At 39.9% G+C, this 17411-nt stretch overlaps 2 protein-coding genes across 3 annotated transcripts in view; one reads left to right on the top strand and one right to left on the bottom strand.

Moving 5' to 3' along the window:
* Nucleotides 1–2503: 2503 nt before the first annotated feature.
* ankrd33aa (ankyrin repeat domain 33Aa) lies at nt 2504–4996 on the bottom strand. Its single transcript, XM_006785630.3, has 4 exons — nt 4739–4996; nt 4485–4614; nt 4259–4399; nt 2504–3309 (listed from the first exon to the last, which is right to left on the bottom strand). Exons 1-4 carry the CDS (start codon nt 4994–4996, stop codon nt 2504–2506), a joined length of 1335 nt encoding a protein of 444 aa, XP_006785693.3.
* An 8696-nt stretch (nt 4997–13692) lies between these two features.
* arhgef25a (Rho guanine nucleotide exchange factor 25a) overlaps nt 13693–17411 on the top strand; it is a 44566-nt gene continuing 40847 nt past the window's right edge. The window contains exons 1-2 of one of the 2 annotated variants that reach the window (XM_087833307.1): nt 13693–13980; nt 14914–15052. In XM_087833307.1, coding sequence (XP_087689433.1) covers nt 13885–13980; nt 14914–15052 — 235 coding nt within the window. In that variant the 5' untranslated portion in view covers nt 13693–13884. The remainder of the gene's footprint in view (nt 13981–14913; nt 15053–17411) is intronic. The other variant, XM_035905678.2, reaches the window with a different exon arrangement.

Consider the following 17411-nt stretch of genomic DNA (forward strand, 5'->3'; position numbering starts at 1 on the left):
AGATAAGATTGATTTTATGTCATCACCCATGAAAGCTAATTGTTGTGTAACGATATTGCACAGCGGATTAAAAGATTACAGGTCAGAGTTCAAAAGTCATGCGGTGCCACTGCAGCGAGTGCATCGTGGGCTTGCTTAAGAAAATCTATTTATCTTCATTGTGAAAGAGTGATCAAGGTTACGACACGAGGCTCGTCAGTCACATGCAGATCAGGCAGGAAAATGTTGCCCTGTAAGTGAGTCCCTTCTATATTTTTCATGAAACAAAACTGCAAGAAGGGGAACGTACCCGTATAAAAGAACTGTTACGAAGGTAACCTCGAATTCTTTTCCTGTTCAAGTACAATGCATCACCAAATCACCACTATTCCCAGAATTAAATCCCAGTTTGCTTATGGTTCTGGTTTGGAACAAGCTGGCTACTGACCTGAGGTCAGCTCTAACTCCGTCTACAGTCAAAAACAAACTTAAACCCTTTTTATTCTCACAGGATTGTATTTAATACTATTGTATTAAGGCATAGTAGATCAGGGTAGTTTAAAATATTTTACGTTAAACATATTGAGTCTCTATGTTTTTAATAATCAACATTACAGCAACTGTGATATGATTTTAACACAGACCTTTTTCAGTTTTTGAAAGCAAACTGATGATAAAAAGGACATTTTTGACTCGCTCATTAATACTGTTGAATATCAGGCACAATAGGCCTATATGTGTTTATCCTTTACGTAAAACACATGTAGTTAAAGTGCAATCAAATCACTGTATAAATTAAATTGCCAAATGGTCACTATGTGATGACACCAAGCACTAATATTTTGTCAGTAATAAAGACAAACACACAAACCTTTGCAAAGGTCAGTCAGTTTATTCCAAACTTACACGTACACACAAGCACACACAAGCACACACAAGCACACACAAGCACACACACACACAGACACAGTTTCAGTTTTACAGACTTTACAAAGATGTTGAAGACCTGAGCTTTTTGCATCTCTTGTTTTTTAAATGACCCCAGAAATGATTGTCTAAATTTTCACCACAATGTATCTAATTATATATAGTTTTGAGAGAACACGATTAAACATATTTAGCTGTATTTGGGATATTTATTGCAGTTAACTGCATGATTTATTATTTATTATTTTAGTTAATTTATCTATAAAGAGAATAAATTAAAAAAAAATCCCAAAATTAAGCTATAGTCCACAACAGGTTTCTGTCCTTGAATATGCAGTTTGTTATTCTGATAATAATATGCTTATTGTATATTTCCCTGAATAGCAACAGTACTCGTTTTCAAATAATAATCGATGAAACAAACAATACGAAGCAGCAGGCTGAAGATTTCTATTTGCATCCCACTGAGCATTGTTTCCCAGTATGAAAGAAGATGCTTCAGAGATGGCTCTGTTCCTTTTATAGTATCACACTCACATCATTTGCATGACACAGCAAAACACAAAAAAAGAGCAAAAGAATCACAGAAAAGATGACAAGTTAAAGGAAAAGCTGAACCCTTAGTCCTTGCAGTTACATTCTGCTTTGGAATCTGCAAGGTTGCAGTGACTGCTTATTTATTATCAGGGAGAGTCCTTGCAGATGTTCACATATGCCTCTTGTAGACCTTTTTCAGAGACGTTAATAGTGTATTAAACCTCCACTCAGGGGATGCTGGGTCCTTGTCATGGCTCACTGAGACGCCTAATGGAACTGAACCATAGATAACACACTTGTGCTTTCCATACGGCACAAACTAAAAAACATCTGTAGTTGTAGTAGTTGGTTTGTTGTTATACTGCTACTGCACAAACTGTGCATTCTTCCTTCAAGCAGAAGAGAAATAATAATAATAAGAGCAGCTAGTTGTTCGTGGTTTCTGCAGCTGCCATGCACAAGTCTGTAAGGGAGTATATTTCAGGTCTAAGAGGCAAGGTGGGATAGAAATCAATACAAAGTGTTCTGAGTCATCATAATTATTCCACGATGGAGCATTTCTCACTGATTTCTTCCTTTAATTTGTAGCTTAAATTGTTTTTTTTGGGGTTTATTTGCCTTTCATGGTCTTTGATTAAATGTGACTTTGATACATTCCCTGAAGGCATCTGATCACATACAGTTTATGTACACTGTTGGCTATGGGCTATTTGGTTATATTGCAGTTAAATACCACAATGGCACGCTACTGAGAAGTTGTTCATGAAATGAAGATGGGTAAAATCCCTTTATAGAGAAAAATAACACCATCGCAGGTGTGTGCAGTCAGTGTAATTGCATCCTCGAAAAAACAATTCACCCTTTCAGACAGGAAACCAGTAAACCAGTAAACCACAGTCTCTGGAAAACCAGATTCTATTTGGTTTGCATAATTTTTCAGCTGAAAGATGCTTAAAAATACATGACAAGTAAAAAAGCCAGCCAGTGCATGTTCAGGATCAAGGTTCACCCATGTGTTTCCCTTGTCAGCTGCTAGAAACAAAAAATGGGCGTTTTCACTTCATGAACGTTTGGACCCCTTCGATTTTTTCTGCTCCTCTTTTTCCTTTCCTTGCTGTTTCTTCTCTCTCTTTTTTTCCTCCTTGGCTTCCTTGTACTTCCAGACAGGAGGTTCCAGGTAACCCTTTTGCCTTTTGTTCTTTTTCTCCTTCTTTGGAGTGCGCTCCCCAGATTTTGTAACTTCAATTTTGGGAATGCAGCCCGAGGGGAAGATGCTGTTTCTGTGTGCCATGCTGCGGGGCATGAAGCTTTTCACGCCACCTGTTGGCGAGCTTTGCCTGCGCTCTGAGTCTTGGCAGCAAGAGGTCAGTGACACAGAGGTGGCTGACACAGGTGAAGCTGAAGTGATGGAGCCATTACTGTGAGACACCGTGCTCTCCTCCAGTTCCTTGCTGCTGTGCTTGTCAAGCAGTTCCGGTACAGCAAATCGTCGCTTGCCAATCTCTGGGGGGCTGGTGGGACAGAGTGGACGGCAACCAGTAGCTATCAAGGGGCTGTGGATGCTCGTAGTCATCCGCACCATGTGGTCCATGACCCCATTGTCTTGGGGGTCATGTGGGAAGCTGAAACTAAGACTGTCTTTTAAGCGCTGCCTCAGCTTCTGACCTGCAGTTTTGGCTGCAGTGGCCTTTGCCACCAGTAGCTTTAGCTCAGGCCACTCAGGAATGTAGCTGTCACAGAACTGTTCTGCAATAGGACGAGTTTGCAGGCGACGCAGTCTGCTCAGAGTCTCAAACCTTCCTGTCTTAAGGGCCCAGTCCTTCAGACCTTTCCCCTGGACGAGATCTACTGCATTGACATCTGCACCTGCACAACGAGAAGGAGAGAAAACAGCAGAAATGTTGAGTGAGAGGAAATCAACTGGGTCAACTCAGCGTAACAGCACCACCATGTGGTGACTTTTGGAGCACAGGTTATTAGGTAGATGGCAAGCATCAGTGTGGTGAGATGGGACACAAATTGCTGGGAATACATTTTTTTTAACTGCATTATTTTTTACACCTTTTCATATTATATTACAGTAATTAAGTAATAGAAAAACAATGAAATAACAAAAACCTCTGGTGTTTTCTGCTATTTACACATTTATTTTTTACAATATAAACCCAAAGAGTCATGCTGAGAGATTTCTTTATTTACTACAGCAACATTTCTTTATGTTGCTAAACTTCTTCACACTGACAGAGGGTATACTATAAAAGTAAACAATAAATAAAACTGAAGTAACTGAGGTGATCTGGCTGTATGTGGCCCACAGTGTAAAATGAGTTTGACATCCCAGGTTTAACCAATTTCTGGCTGAAGACGCTCAGTCATGTCTACTCAGGAGACTTTGGAAGTCTACTTGGCAAATAATCAAGGCTTTAACTGACCAAATATACACACAGATATTTTTGTTGCACACTATGAACACAGATGGATTATAGATTAATGTCTGACATCATTAAACTTTAAATAGAATGTGGACTGAATTATTACAGAGCTTTCTTAAATGTGTCCCTGCACAGTTCATACAGGACTAATCTCTGTAGTCCAGAAAAAAAACAGATTAGTTGACAGATCGGATGTCCGGCTTTGCCCTCTATATTACATATATAGGACATTAATAGATTTGTTATACCTATAAGAGTTTAATTGCAATCACACCAAACCAAATCCTCTACATCTGAGGTGTACATCCTGACTCTCCGTGTGGGCTTGACGTTCGGTCACAGGTGAGGGACATTGTTAGAAAATTTGATGTAGAAAGACGTACCATGCATTAGCAATGCGGAGACACACTCTTCTCTGCCTTGCAGGCCTGCCTTGATGAGAGCTGTGAACCCACGGGGGTCCCTGATCTCAGTGTCCACACAAGAGTAGTAGTTAAGGATATAGTTCAGGATGGTGATGAAGCCTGGATTGAAAAGATTATGTTACGTTAATATTCTATGATCAGCTTAGGAATTGACGTTGAAGTCATCTGATGTCTTCAGATGTACCTGCTTGGGCTGCAATCATGACAGCAGTGTTGCCATCATTGTCTTGGTGGTTGATGTCTATTAATGGGCATGTGTGAAGCAAGGTGACGATGTCCACAAAACCCTTGGACACAGCCAGCATCAGCCCATTCTGAGGGGAAGAAGATATAAATAAACAGGCCTGTTATAGATGCTGAGGTTACCTTTCTTGATTAAAAAAAAAGTCATTGTCATAGTACCTGTGTGGAAAAAATGAGAAGTGACATTTATCTCACCCTGCCATTGATGTCTAGCTCCATGACTTCATCTTTTGTGACTCCTCTCTCCATGATGCTGCGCAGGGATGCAGTGTCGTTCTTGGCACAGGCCTCGTACACTGTTTTTGCCGGCTCTGTTGATTTTCCGTCCCTTTCATAGATAGGAAGCACCGAGTCGTCTGAAAGCACGCTGCCCGAGTCAGAGTCATCCAGGAGGATCTCTGAGTCCTCAGATGGGCCACTGCCCAGGTGCGGGTCGTCATTTGCAGTAGCCATTGGAACCCCCGCCGACTCCGGTCACACCTGGGTGTCAGGCCTGCAGCAGAGATCCCTTATCTTAAACAGAAAAATGTAAATGTTGAGATCGAGCAGACAGGTGGTTGTTGTTGTAGTTAAAGGGGGATAACGATACATAATCTACGAGCAGCTTACAGTTCATTTGCAGTAACGTTACCTTCGACAGATGAAAGCGCTTTTCCGGGTGTCCACGCATTATGCATGCACACAAAACTGCGTGCACATAGTTTGAAATGTGCCGATGTCTATAATTCTTCTTTCCTTTGCAAAAGCCAAATGATAACAAGTGCTGCTGTCTCATTCCAGTCTCGTTTTGGAAGGCGTAAGACCTCCTCCCCTCCTTAGACCAGTTCACGTGTGATTGTGAGACGAGCAACACAAACTGTTTTAAAGTTAGCATTTTAAATAGATCTGGTGACCTGAAAAGGCCTTGTTTAAAAGGCATGAGGCCTAAAGAGGATGAAGAGCTTTACCTCAGCCCTCCTGTCAAAGTAAGCCTCTGATTTACAACGTAGGTAACCTCCCTGTGTAACGTGCTTTGTTGCCAGTTGATTTTTCACCGGCACCACACAACAGAGAAAGACAGTAAATACTTATCACCTTGAGAGCAGTCTCATAATGTAAATATATTTAAGACAACTGAAACGTAAATAATGTGAAGGTACAAATCTACACATAAATAACAGCAACTATAAAACAAGAAATCCTGCAGAGCCGAGGTCGCTCAGTCTGCACAGTGAAGTGAAAGAAGGCATAGGGACACTCAACTGGGATGAGAAAGGCCATATGGTACTGGAAGCAATGAGAGGCCAGTCCAGTGACAGCATGTGTCATGGTGTCTTAACACTGTTATACTGCTCTTCCTGTAGTGTAAAGTTTGTATCTAGTGTGTAAATATACTTTCAAGCCACTGAAGACACTATTTCTCAAGACTCAGAAATCTGATAGTGTCAGCTGGTTCTAATTCTCTATATTTTAAAGACGGGAAATGACAGAAGAGCTGGCTGTGGTCCTGCACGCACCACAAAACTCAGCAAATTAGTTTTGCACCTACTGTCAGTCACAGTAATTAGAAGTTATTCAAATTAGTTATCTTTTTAATAAGCTCTTGTTAACGTCCATAAATCCCTTAATCCCACGAGCAAATGCTTGTATTTCTGCACTCTGTCATGCACAGTTCCCAAGTCTTTTCTCTCTCTTCCTCATTCTGCACGAACATAAAATGCCCGACTTTAGTGTTGACGTGTAGGCCACTGTGACCCCCACTTCCTGTTGAGCAACACCTTGCAATCTGGCCAGACATCTTACTCTGAATCCTAAATGTCAGCTGTCTTTTTTTGCCTTTTAACGGTGGAATAAAGATGATTAAAAAGAGAAACTAAAGCAAAAACAGCACACGTCAGAACAAATATTACTAAAAATAATAACACAGCTCTCACCTGAAAGCAGTTCAGCCATGAGTTAGTCCTCTTCTTCTTTTTTCACCTCTGGTTTCTTACTTCCTCTTGACAGTTAAACCATCCTGGACTTCCACGCTTCTCGCTGGCGCTTAGTAGAACCTGGTCAAGGCTAAGTTTCCCAAAACTGACTGCAGCTCCAGATTTCCCCTCCCTCCATTCCTACTAGTGCCCAGTAAGGTTGCCTCATCAGCCAGGTCCCAACATAGACTCTGCTGTCCTAAGTCAGCCAACGTGCTCTCTTCCTCTCATCCTGATTACAGAAGATTTAAGGATTAAGAGAAGGAAACAGACAGCGGCCAAACTTGCTCCCCTTACAGTCTTTTGAGTTGGTCTGCTTTCTCTTTCTTCTCTCTTTGACTTCTCTCTGATCTCTCTGAATCTGCCCATCTGCAGCTTTCTGCTGCCCGTCTGTTGTGTCAGGGCAAACCCCTCAAACTGTCCAAAAAAAAGTGCTGTGACTGAATCATAGAAGCTGTTGCTCCCAAATCTGCTCTCTGCTGCTGAGGACCCCCTGCCTGAATAATTCCAGCGAGTCTGCCTAATGCAAGGCAGAGTCTTGGGTCTGTTTTGGATGGAAATCCATCTGCTGGGACAGCAAACAATGCACACAAGATGAAGTTATTGTGCACAGATGCTGTGGGAGTGAGTGTAAGCACCTGGTTTGAAAATGCTCAGTCCTTAATTATGAGGCAAGTTATATTTCATTATCCGCAAACTTCATCTGTAGGTATTTAATCATCATATTAACATGATTATTTAAGCAAGTCTGATATTGAATCCATTATTATAACGGAAATAAATTAGGTTAACTTTTTAGCATCGTTGGTTTAGTAATGTCCCGTTTGAACCGTGACCACAGCCTTTCTGCTCACAGTGTCGAATCTCATATGTGGACGGGGATATCCTGTTAGCAGGTGTATTCGCAGCATCAGTGTTACAGTTACGTGGCTCCAAATGTGCATGTAAACAGATTAACTCTTATATTAAATTAGAGCAGGGCCAAGCCTTCACTTCAAGCATATGATTGTTGGCCTGTGTTATGTAACAGCACCTCTTGTTTAGAGGGGTTGCTGACTGCCCTCTTCTGATGAAACTTGGAAATGGACAGCCTGGACATGAGTACAGTTTATGTGGTGGCATTCAGCAAGATAGTTTAAACAAATTATAATCACTAAATGCTCCTGCATTATTAAAGATCAACATTATTTCAAGTAGCAGATATCATTGCAGAGCCCAGTCATAACTGAGTAAAGCTGTTATAATAAAGGAAATTCATTCAAAAGCTGCTTGATCCTGAGAATTATAGATGGTTATCTGCTCTCAAGAGTTAACAAACAGAGGCATGAAGCTGACACACCTCCAACATCATAATCCCGAGAAATCCCCACAGACAAGCCCTTATCTGAAGACACCTCTTTGGCTTTAAAGCATCAGATGGGACCTGTAGTGTCACAGTAACCTTAACCGTCACTGAAAAGGTTCTATGTTTAGACACAAGACCCCGAGGTAGGTCTGATATGAAACACAGGAAGAGTAGAAAAGGGCCTGTGGGGGGAAGATTATAGCTTCTGGGAGCAAAGCAGAAATAAAATTGACAGGAAATAATACAGAGGAAAAGGAAGTCTGTTTGGCATGACAGGGTGGGGTAGTGATTGAGTGTGTATGTTTTCCTTTATCCTTTAAGATCTACAAAAAAAGGCCAATCTAGTTTACCAGATGAGGGCAGCATAGCACATTTAACAACAAGTCATTTTCTCAAAGAAAATCAGTTGTGAATGTGATTTATGAGTTGCCAATTATGAATGAGATTTAGAAGTTTAAGTACATTTTGTTCTGATTCCCACCTCTTGATAGTACTCAGACTTTCCTTTTAGGGTCAGGGTTATTTTCTTTCTATTCTGCAAATTCCTGACAGAGTCATTTACTCATCACTGTGAAAGGCAGCCCAACTTCTCCCCAGACACCACGTTACCCAGCACAAATCAGCGGTGGAGCAAAAGAAAGAGGCTTGGGACAAAGTGGACTAAGTTTAGCCAGCTTAGTGACTGATTCTAACAACAGCAATGTGCTTAGCTAATATTAGACTGTTGGCAGTCTGTGCAGGACCGTGCATCTGCTATATTAATTCCATTTATGTGCTAAAGACAGAAGCACCTCTAATGCTATTTGCCTTAAAGCACGTAAAAGCCTCCAGCATCCAGGAAAATAGTTAAACATATTTTAAACATATATTTAGATCATGTTATTACAAATGGGAAGATAAGGTGGAGTTGCTTTAATTTAAGAGTAAGTAAATACATTTTGCATTGAAAGAGAGGATTTGTTCAGGGATGTGGGATTCAGACAAGAAATGAAGCTTCATATGGACAGCATCATGGTTGGGAAAAATTAAAGAAATAGAGAAAAATAAAATTTTCTCTATTTAATATATTTTCAAAATAAAATTATGAAAATATTTTATTTTATTTTAATATATATATATATATATATATATATATATATATATATATATATATATATATATATATATATATATATATATATATATATATATATATATATATATACGACAGGGGAGGGGGAATATTTTCAAAATAAAATATTTTCATAATTTTATTTTGAAAATATATTAAATAGAGAAAATTTTATTTTTCTCTATTTCTTTAATTTTTCCCAACCATGATGCTGTCCATATGAAGCTTCATTTCTTGTCTGAATATATATATATATATATATATATATATATATATATATATATATATATATATATATATTGAAAAAGAACTTTTAATGAAATAAAAAGAACAAATATATGTTTGATGACACATCTGGGTGTGTAGTGTAATATGCTTGTTATTTAGATGCCTTTGGATGTGATGGTATAATTTCTTACTTACGTGATATAGAAAAGCATTGCATCCATGTGATAGGGCGATACGTGGGGTACACTCTGGACAGTTGAGAAGTCAGTTGCGAGACTAACTCAGAGAGACAGACCACCATTTACACTCATATTCACTATAGAACACCAGTTTATGAAAATGCTAAAAAATAGTTATATGTATCAGTTTTCAATATTAGAGTCTGTTATTAAATAAAAAGTCATTGCCAGGCAACTGTGGCTTAGCCCTAAGCAGTTGCTGCTGTGTTCATAGTCGGTGAGGGAAGGGAAAACTTTGAGAGATGTTTTTTTATGTGTTCTTTACACAGCCTGTCAGTTTCCTTGAGTTTCTCACACACATTCCTAAGATTTACTCACCTAAGCCCCAGTGGTGATGATGTACTCGTGCAATAAAAAATACCAGCATGGCACATAAACCACACCAGAATGTCAATGACATAATAGCTCATCCATCTCACGATCCATCACGATCCATGGCTAATCCCCTGTGAAACAACAAATATGACCTTGACCTTGAGCACAGTTTGAGTGAACAGCCATTAGGTGATCATTTTGCGTTGTGTAAGTTTGACCATCTTTAGGAGGAGTAGTGATTCTTGTGAATTATGGGCAAGTTTACAGACGAACAGATGCTGGATGCCTGGCTACGGCTTAAGTTTTTCAGTTCTCTGGCCAGATGAGCTAAAAATTAGGGGAAAAAATGCAAGTAGAATGCCATAAATTTAATAAAAACGAATAAAAGTTTAAGGTCTCTAGTGTGAAAAATCCTGGTTATGTGCCATTTTATATTTCACCAACCATTCCTCTGTAAGTCACTTTAATATATATATACTCATCAAACCTGTTTTCACACACACACACACACACAAATACTAAGTCCACTTAACAATGCTAAATATTTAGGTGCCAAATGCATCCTTGATGTCACAAATTTATGAAATAACAAGTTATTACCCTTAAGAATAAATTAACATTAAAACAAAACCTAAAAATAATATTATGACACATTGCTGCCTAGGCACGTTTTAACATCTCACAGCTGTCCACAGAAAACTTTATTTATATTGTTTACATCTTTTTATGTTATTATATTGTTTACATCTAAAAATATAATAGAAAAAAACTTTTCTGGTAACGTTCAGTTTGACGCAATGTTTCTTTTCTATTTTAATAAAGTTCACAACCAGGTTAGGTATGAGCCATGTATCAGCAAACAGTTGTCCAACCTGTTGTTGGTGTAACATCACCAATGTTTCAACTCTAACCAAACAGCAGGGTAAGCTATGGCAGTGAGACTCAGCCAACATGTAACACACCAGGGATCTGAGACGAAAGGAGGTAAACAAGCATCGGTGTTTGCTAGCTCATGCTGGGACATATTCTTAGTGTATTTTTATTGTGTAATTTTGTGTATTACACAATGCAATAAGAACATACTGCAGGGATTAATTTTCTCTAACTTTAATCTGAATTATACATTCAAAATAGAGGAATTCATTAAACATTAAAAATGTACATTAAAATGAGGGGAAGACAATAGAGATGTCTTACCCTCATGAAACATTTATGCTGCGAAGACCTTTAAAGCTGTCTGTCATGGTGGAACCATGGTCACCTTTGGCCTTGACTAGATATGACAAAAACAGGAACACAAGCAGCACTCTGGCTTAGGAAAGGCTAAAAACTCTGAGACATGGATGTTACTTGATATAAAAGCTGAGGAGCCCGTTCTCACTCCCGAGGCGTAACATGCCGACGTTTTGTCACATCCCGCGGCGTTCCTGAGGAACGCAAAAGGAGACCTTCGGCGTTCTTATGGTACGCGGCGGGTTATGGCTGAAATCCAGTGCAATGATGCTTTTTTGAATAGACGTTCCAGCCCTGTATTCCAGCCCTAAACCTAACCTTATCCCTAGCCCTAACCATAACCTTTTTCCTGACCTTATCCATGACTGTAATTATGTTAAATAGCGTGTTTCTAAGCGATTTGAAGAAAAAGAGCGAACATGTGTAGATAGAGTCCATACGGTTCTCATATTTCCTCATTTTTCCGAGGTCGTCATTTAGGAACGTGGTGGTAGTCGAAAACGTAATATGTTGACGATTTGTCACCTAGCGTAAAATATTACGCTTTGGGAGTGAGAACGTGTTGAGCTGAGACAGGTGTATAAAAAAAAAGTCTGTGCCTGGGTGGGTTTCCAGGTGATTAAAAGGTACCTATCTGTTCCATCAGATTAAACTGACACCTAAATCAAGAATTATAGCTGCTATTTTCAGGTTTGGTTATACAACCTTTGAGAATTTGTGCTTGAGCAGAAAAAAGTGGAAAAAAGACAAGAACATTAAGAATATAATGCTTTTTATCCAGGCAAGCTGTCTTTAGGACTTTTTATTTTTTAGATAATGTTCAGTCTGTCTGCATTTAGTTGCATAAAATCAAGATCCAGTTTCAAATAGTTGTTTCATTGACCAAGCTGTTCTTTAAACAGAGGCGTACAAGTCAGCATTACATTACTGTTTGCCCCTTGACCTGCTAAATGAGTCAATCAAACAAAGTCATCTTCCTGCAGTCCCAGCTGAAAAAGGCTGGTGTCAATGCCCACATAGCTGAACAGATACCCTTCTATGCTATCAGTGCTATCTTAGGGAGAATCCACACAGACACATTAGGCATTGTTCTTTCCTCTCATTCTGTTTGAATGAGGTTACATCATCTGTTGATGAACTAAATTATGGATGCTTTGCTTTGCTTGTTCTGTTTGCACTAAAATGTTGAGACACCACCCAATCAAAATGTGCCAATACTGCTACTAGCCAATCAGATAGGTTATTAATCAGTTGTTAAAAATATATTTAAAGAGCAGGGGCATTGCTTTTGCAGCTTGAGACGTCCAAATAAAGAAAAACATCTATATGAAAAAAGTTTAGCTTAGCTCAAGCTAACTAATCAAAACTCTGTTAGCTTGCCTTGTGAGTGATTAGTTATTGTTGCTATAACAAACTGGACAAGATACTCCCCAAACTGTTCAGCACTGAAGCAAAATACGTGTATCCTCCCAGCTGCCTACAGTTGCTGCACATCTGTGAGCCGCTTTGCAACCCACTTCCACCCTAGCTCCTCTTTGTCAGAGTCTGTTTGATTTATTCAGTCTGATAGAAATATCAATATCAATCACGCCCATTGTTAGTGACACTTGCTCTTTCCTGTATCAGTCCTTTCTCCCTGTCAAACCACCATAAATAAAGTATTTCATTTGGAAATATTATTCCTCTTTTGACTGAAATTATTGTTTATGAACTCTAAATAACACTAGCTTACATGCTAGCACACTAAACTTGATATTCGTTGTAGCAGTAATGTAAGTCAGGTTCTAAAAATTAAATATAGATCGCCATAAGCACAGGGAGTACAATACGTGTGTTTTTCTTGGAGGAACACAACGACTGCTGCAGTGAAAATCTAAGACTGATAGACACTAAAGATAGAATCGCATGACATTTGAACCTGAAAGTTTGATTAAGTAGTGTTCTCCAATAAAAGTTAAGAATTTGAAAGACAGACACACTTCTTTATGACAATGTCTCTCTACTTGGTCAGCAGTGTCAACGTGTAAATAATGTTGCAAGTCTTCTGATTTGAATAGCTTAAATAATGAGCATCTAAGCAGTTGAATAAATAAAGTAAGATAAATGTGGAAATGGCGACAGTGTCTCAAATAGTTGAGCTTCGTGGACTGTGTTTTCATACCTTATTTGGGGCTGCCCCACCGCTCAAGGGTTCGCACAGTCTATGTGTCACTGCCTTGGGCAAAAATCAAGAGAGTGTGGAGTTTTACAGGAGTTCAATGAAAGATCAGATTGAAATGCTTTGAGCTTGAGAAAAACAACAGGTGCTAACCAAGGAAACAAGGAAAGACAGAAGAGAAACAATGATGGAAGGGGTGAGGTTTGGGGGAGGGGGAGGTGATATTGTATAGCCAATGAAGAACAAGAAAGGAGGATTTCAGGGAGGGTGGTGTGCTCAGCCACTGCGCTCCATTTCAGCATTCAGAAAACATAGAAGAAGGCCAACGTCATGCGGTCAAACCTCATGATTTAGAAGAACCACAAAGAAGAAGACTTTGGACAAAAACCTCAGAAGGCTGAAGAAGAAGAAAAATCTGTTTTTCAGGTTCCTGACAAAACAGTGCAGACTACCAGAGGAGTAAGCTGCAGACACTTGCAGCCTGCTCACCTGTGCGTCCTGGACGTGCTGAGGCTCCTGACCGAGTGCACGCTCCCACACAGACACGAGCCCTCCTCCTGCTCCTCCTTGATCTATTCTTGCGCATGAGGTTTCCTGTGTGTCATGGTAGAAAGAGGTGGGCTCAGCTCCAAACTGCAGCACAGTGCACAGTGAAGGGGCAGAAAACAAGAGCACAGGACAGACACGGGACACGAAGAGGCAAAGATTGCATCAGAATCAGAGACCAAGCTTGTAGAGTTTTTGTGTGGTGTTCAGGAGAATGAAAGCTCTGCAGAAAAATCAGGGACGCACTGACCAGATGTTAGGAGCCATGGCTGATGTGCTTACTTCCGTGGCCATGCCCAATCAACAGTGGGTGAGTTGTGACTGCTGCCCAGCTGGCTCACTTGAAATCTGTTTGGATATATACTGTCTGTTTATATGAAAGAATAATGCCTTAAATTCAAACTGAGCGCAATAGGCACACATGGAGGTGTTTTTCAGGGTTCGTAGAGCACAACATATCCACAAATCCACATTGTACATGCCAAGTTTTTGTGGTTGTGTTTTTTGTTGCTTTCGTTGCTTCGTTGTTCATCGCTATAACCTTTTCATCAACCTAAAATGATCAAGATATCGTGGATAAGGAGAGGATAGAGTGAGGGGTATGGAAAGGTTGCAAGTCTCCGTTCAGTGCTTTGGAGGAATCTTGGATGTTTCAGTGGAACAGGAAGCTCAGTTGTGTTGATTAAAACATCGAACCATAAACAAAGTCATGCAGGTCTAATGCCTTTGCAGCCCTGCAAATGTATTCTCCTCCCCCCCTTTCTCTTTTTTCTCTCTGCCTGTCCTCTCTTCTGTAGGACAAATTCTAATTTGACAGAAAGAAAAAAGCAAAAAGAAGTTGGAGGGTACCACAGTGACCCGTGAATTCCTTTTTGAAGTTCTGTTTCTCTTAAAAAAATGTTTATCTTGACAGATTATTTCCTTTCCGGCAGATATAGGACATAGCCATAACAGCGAATCTAATCTCCCTCCATCCCTGGACTTAAAGACAGTTTCAAACCTATTTCTGAGAAATGGTTCTCATCCGAGCTCTGTGGCAAAACCAGGGCCTCATTTCCATCACATTCTTGTTCAGTGTGTAATGGAGAAAAGTATGAAAAAGATGCAGGAAACTGGAAAAAAAATCAGCCACTGGGATAATGTTCTGTGGTTATGTGACCATAAGTACTCTATACAATCTCGCAGTCACTTCCTCCTTGAGTGCAGGGCTCCACTGCTGACAAATGCATCTCTCTGTGTATAGCTCTCAGAAGGAGGTGAGGTAGACCTCCCATCATGCGAGGAGGAAAAGGGGCCTGTCCAGGGCCAGTGGGAGCCCGAGGGGCTGGACTGGGAGCAGCAGGCCTCTACTACAGAAAACTCAGACCAGAGAGAAAGAACAGGTAAGACCTGAAAGTGCTGCACCGAGTCACCGTAGACCTGCAGGTCTCACCAAACCAGTCAGAGCTTAGAGGCTCACCGAAACGCAAACTTCCAGCTATGAAACGTCTCATATTTCTGTGAAGTAACGTTTAAGAAACCTTCCTCGTGCACTCCTCAGTCTTTTTTTTCTTTTCATGATAAGGTTCATGTGAGCCGCTAGCTACTGCCTGTGTTTTTGCTCTCAGTTCACCCTGTTCTTGAATGTTAGCCACGTGCGAATCAAAACAGGCCTGGGTCCCATCTGCCATATCTGATGGTGGTGATTAGGCAGTAATAAGTTCAGGAAAGGTATCAAATTGGAGTCACCTGAATGTTGGTGGTTTGCTCTTATTAAACTCCACCCTAAATATCCTCCATTAGCGCTGATAACCTTAAATTGCTTTGCTGTAATGTACCATATATGAGTTCGTGAGACAGAAAGAGACTTCTTGTGTGCATGCATATACACAAGCAATACTTTCCAGATGGGGCAAGAAAACATGCTCCACTGCCCGCCCTCCCCTTCTGCCCCATCACTGTTGGTTGAACTTATTTTGATTTTTCTGTGAAAGGCTTGCGTGCGTTGCCATTTTACTTGAGTGGAATGGAACAAAAGGAGCTTTGTTGCTGGATCTGGGTTTGGGTTAGAGGGAGTGTGTGTGTATATATTGGAGGTTTGGTGGTGTGTACCATGTGGCCAGACCACTAACTGTTGTGCAGAGCAGTATATGGCTTACAGAAGGGGTGCGAGTGAGGCCAGAGGAAGCTGTCAGCGATGCTTATCTGTAACGGTCTTACTCGGACAGGGAATGCTATTGAAGTCGATGCAGCCAGAAATTATTTTTGGTCGGGGCTCAGAATAGCGGAGCGAAAAAAAAAAAAAAAGTAAAGAAATGCAATTATTCAGGGTCATGTAGAATGATGATGACCGAAAAGGAGATTGTTTATTTCAGCTCCAGACAAGCTCGATTGTTTTTGCACAGCCCATTTTCCTCTAGATGGAAAATTGGAAAATCAATGAAACACAACTGAACCAAAACGCCAGACAGACTTTGTCTTAGCCCAGAGAAGGTTTGGCAATACACGTCGTCACTTATTTGAAACGTGAATATAATTATTCTCGGCTGTAACATGTAAATGAACAAATGATGTTCGATATCACACTGAATGCTGCTTTATTTTATTTCATTAAGTTGGGGCAGCTTTAGGACCTTGTTATTTTGAGGTCTTACCGCAGTATCTTTCCACTTACCTAATATTTATTTTTGTGTCAGTTATTTTTTGCTTAGAGCTGGCAGTACACAGCCCATGAAACCACAAAGCCTTTTTATGGCCTTGACACAAAGCCACATTCATTACTAATAATTTCCTTAAAATGCAATTTAGCAAACTTGGTAACCTAGAAGATAAATACTAATTTTACTTAAGATTTTTGTATTATTGTTAAAAACATCAGAAATGTTCAATCTTTATTTATCTAGTTAGAGCTAGTTGAGAAAAATGAATCATCAACGTTATCACTTTGAAAGGGTGCTACATAATTTTTATCCTCCAGATTTTCCATAATTTCTGACCTTCTACATGTAGGACAGAGGAAAGACGATAGGCCCTTGCTTTCTTCAAAGACATGGTTCGTTGGCCCATGAGGGCCATCTGTTATGTGTTAGAAATGAGATGCCTGCTAGTGGCTTCCCAGGAATCACAGGCCAGTGCCAGCATCCACAAATTCAGATTCCCCCTTTTTTTATACAATTCTTAAACATTCCTGTTTTTCTCATTTCCGTGACTTTAGTGACTTTCTTTTTCCCCTCATTTCGCCTCGTCGTGTTTGTTTTTTCACCGATTCAAAGCTATATTTGAGTTTGAATTACATTATTTAAATGTTGTTTTGAAACAAGGCCGTGTCCACAGCATTGTTATTTTAACCCTGACCTCTCCTTCAGAGCTAGATGTTAGGATTTTGACCTGTACAACTGTCTGTCTGATAAAAAGGGGGCTTCTATAAAGTCAGCTTTACTGTGATATCATACACTGTAAAAAATACTTTTTTAACTCCATAACTCTGAAACAGAAGGGACGATTGCTTTTTATTTTCCACTCAAAGATCAAACCATGTAAAGCAGTCGTGATGTTAATGATTCAAAGTGCAACTTGGCTGATTAACTATAATCAGATTTTCCTTTCACAGATGTATAATTCACATCTTTACTTTTGCCAGATAACACAAAGATTTCCTTTATTTAAAACACTGATTTCTGATGGAGAGCTGTGAGTGTGTCCATGCACTCTGGCTTTTATAGTTTTGTCCTTTTTTGAGGTAAGATCAAATCTTCACTGCAC

The sequence above is a fragment of the Neolamprologus brichardi genome, chromosome 20 (assembly GCF_056152115.1).
Source record: "Neolamprologus brichardi isolate AB-2024 chromosome 20, ASM5615211v1, whole genome shotgun sequence".
Taxonomy (NCBI): domain Eukaryota; kingdom Metazoa; phylum Chordata; class Actinopteri; order Cichliformes; family Cichlidae; genus Neolamprologus; species Neolamprologus brichardi.

Excerpts from the sequence above, each read along its gene's own strand:
- ankrd33aa (XM_006785630.3), bottom strand. The coding sequence starts at position 4,996 with ATGGCTACTGCAAATGACGACCCGCACCTGGGCAGTGGCCCATCTGAG. Across the intron at positions 4,615-4,738 it reads AGCTAGACATCAATGGCAGG|AATGGGCTGATGCTGGCTGT; the intron begins GTGAGATAAATG and ends TCTTCCCCTCAG. Across the intron at positions 4,400-4,484 it reads CATGATTGCAGCCCAAGCAG|GCTTCATCACCATCCTGAAC; the intron begins GTACATCTGAAG and ends TTTTCAATCCAG.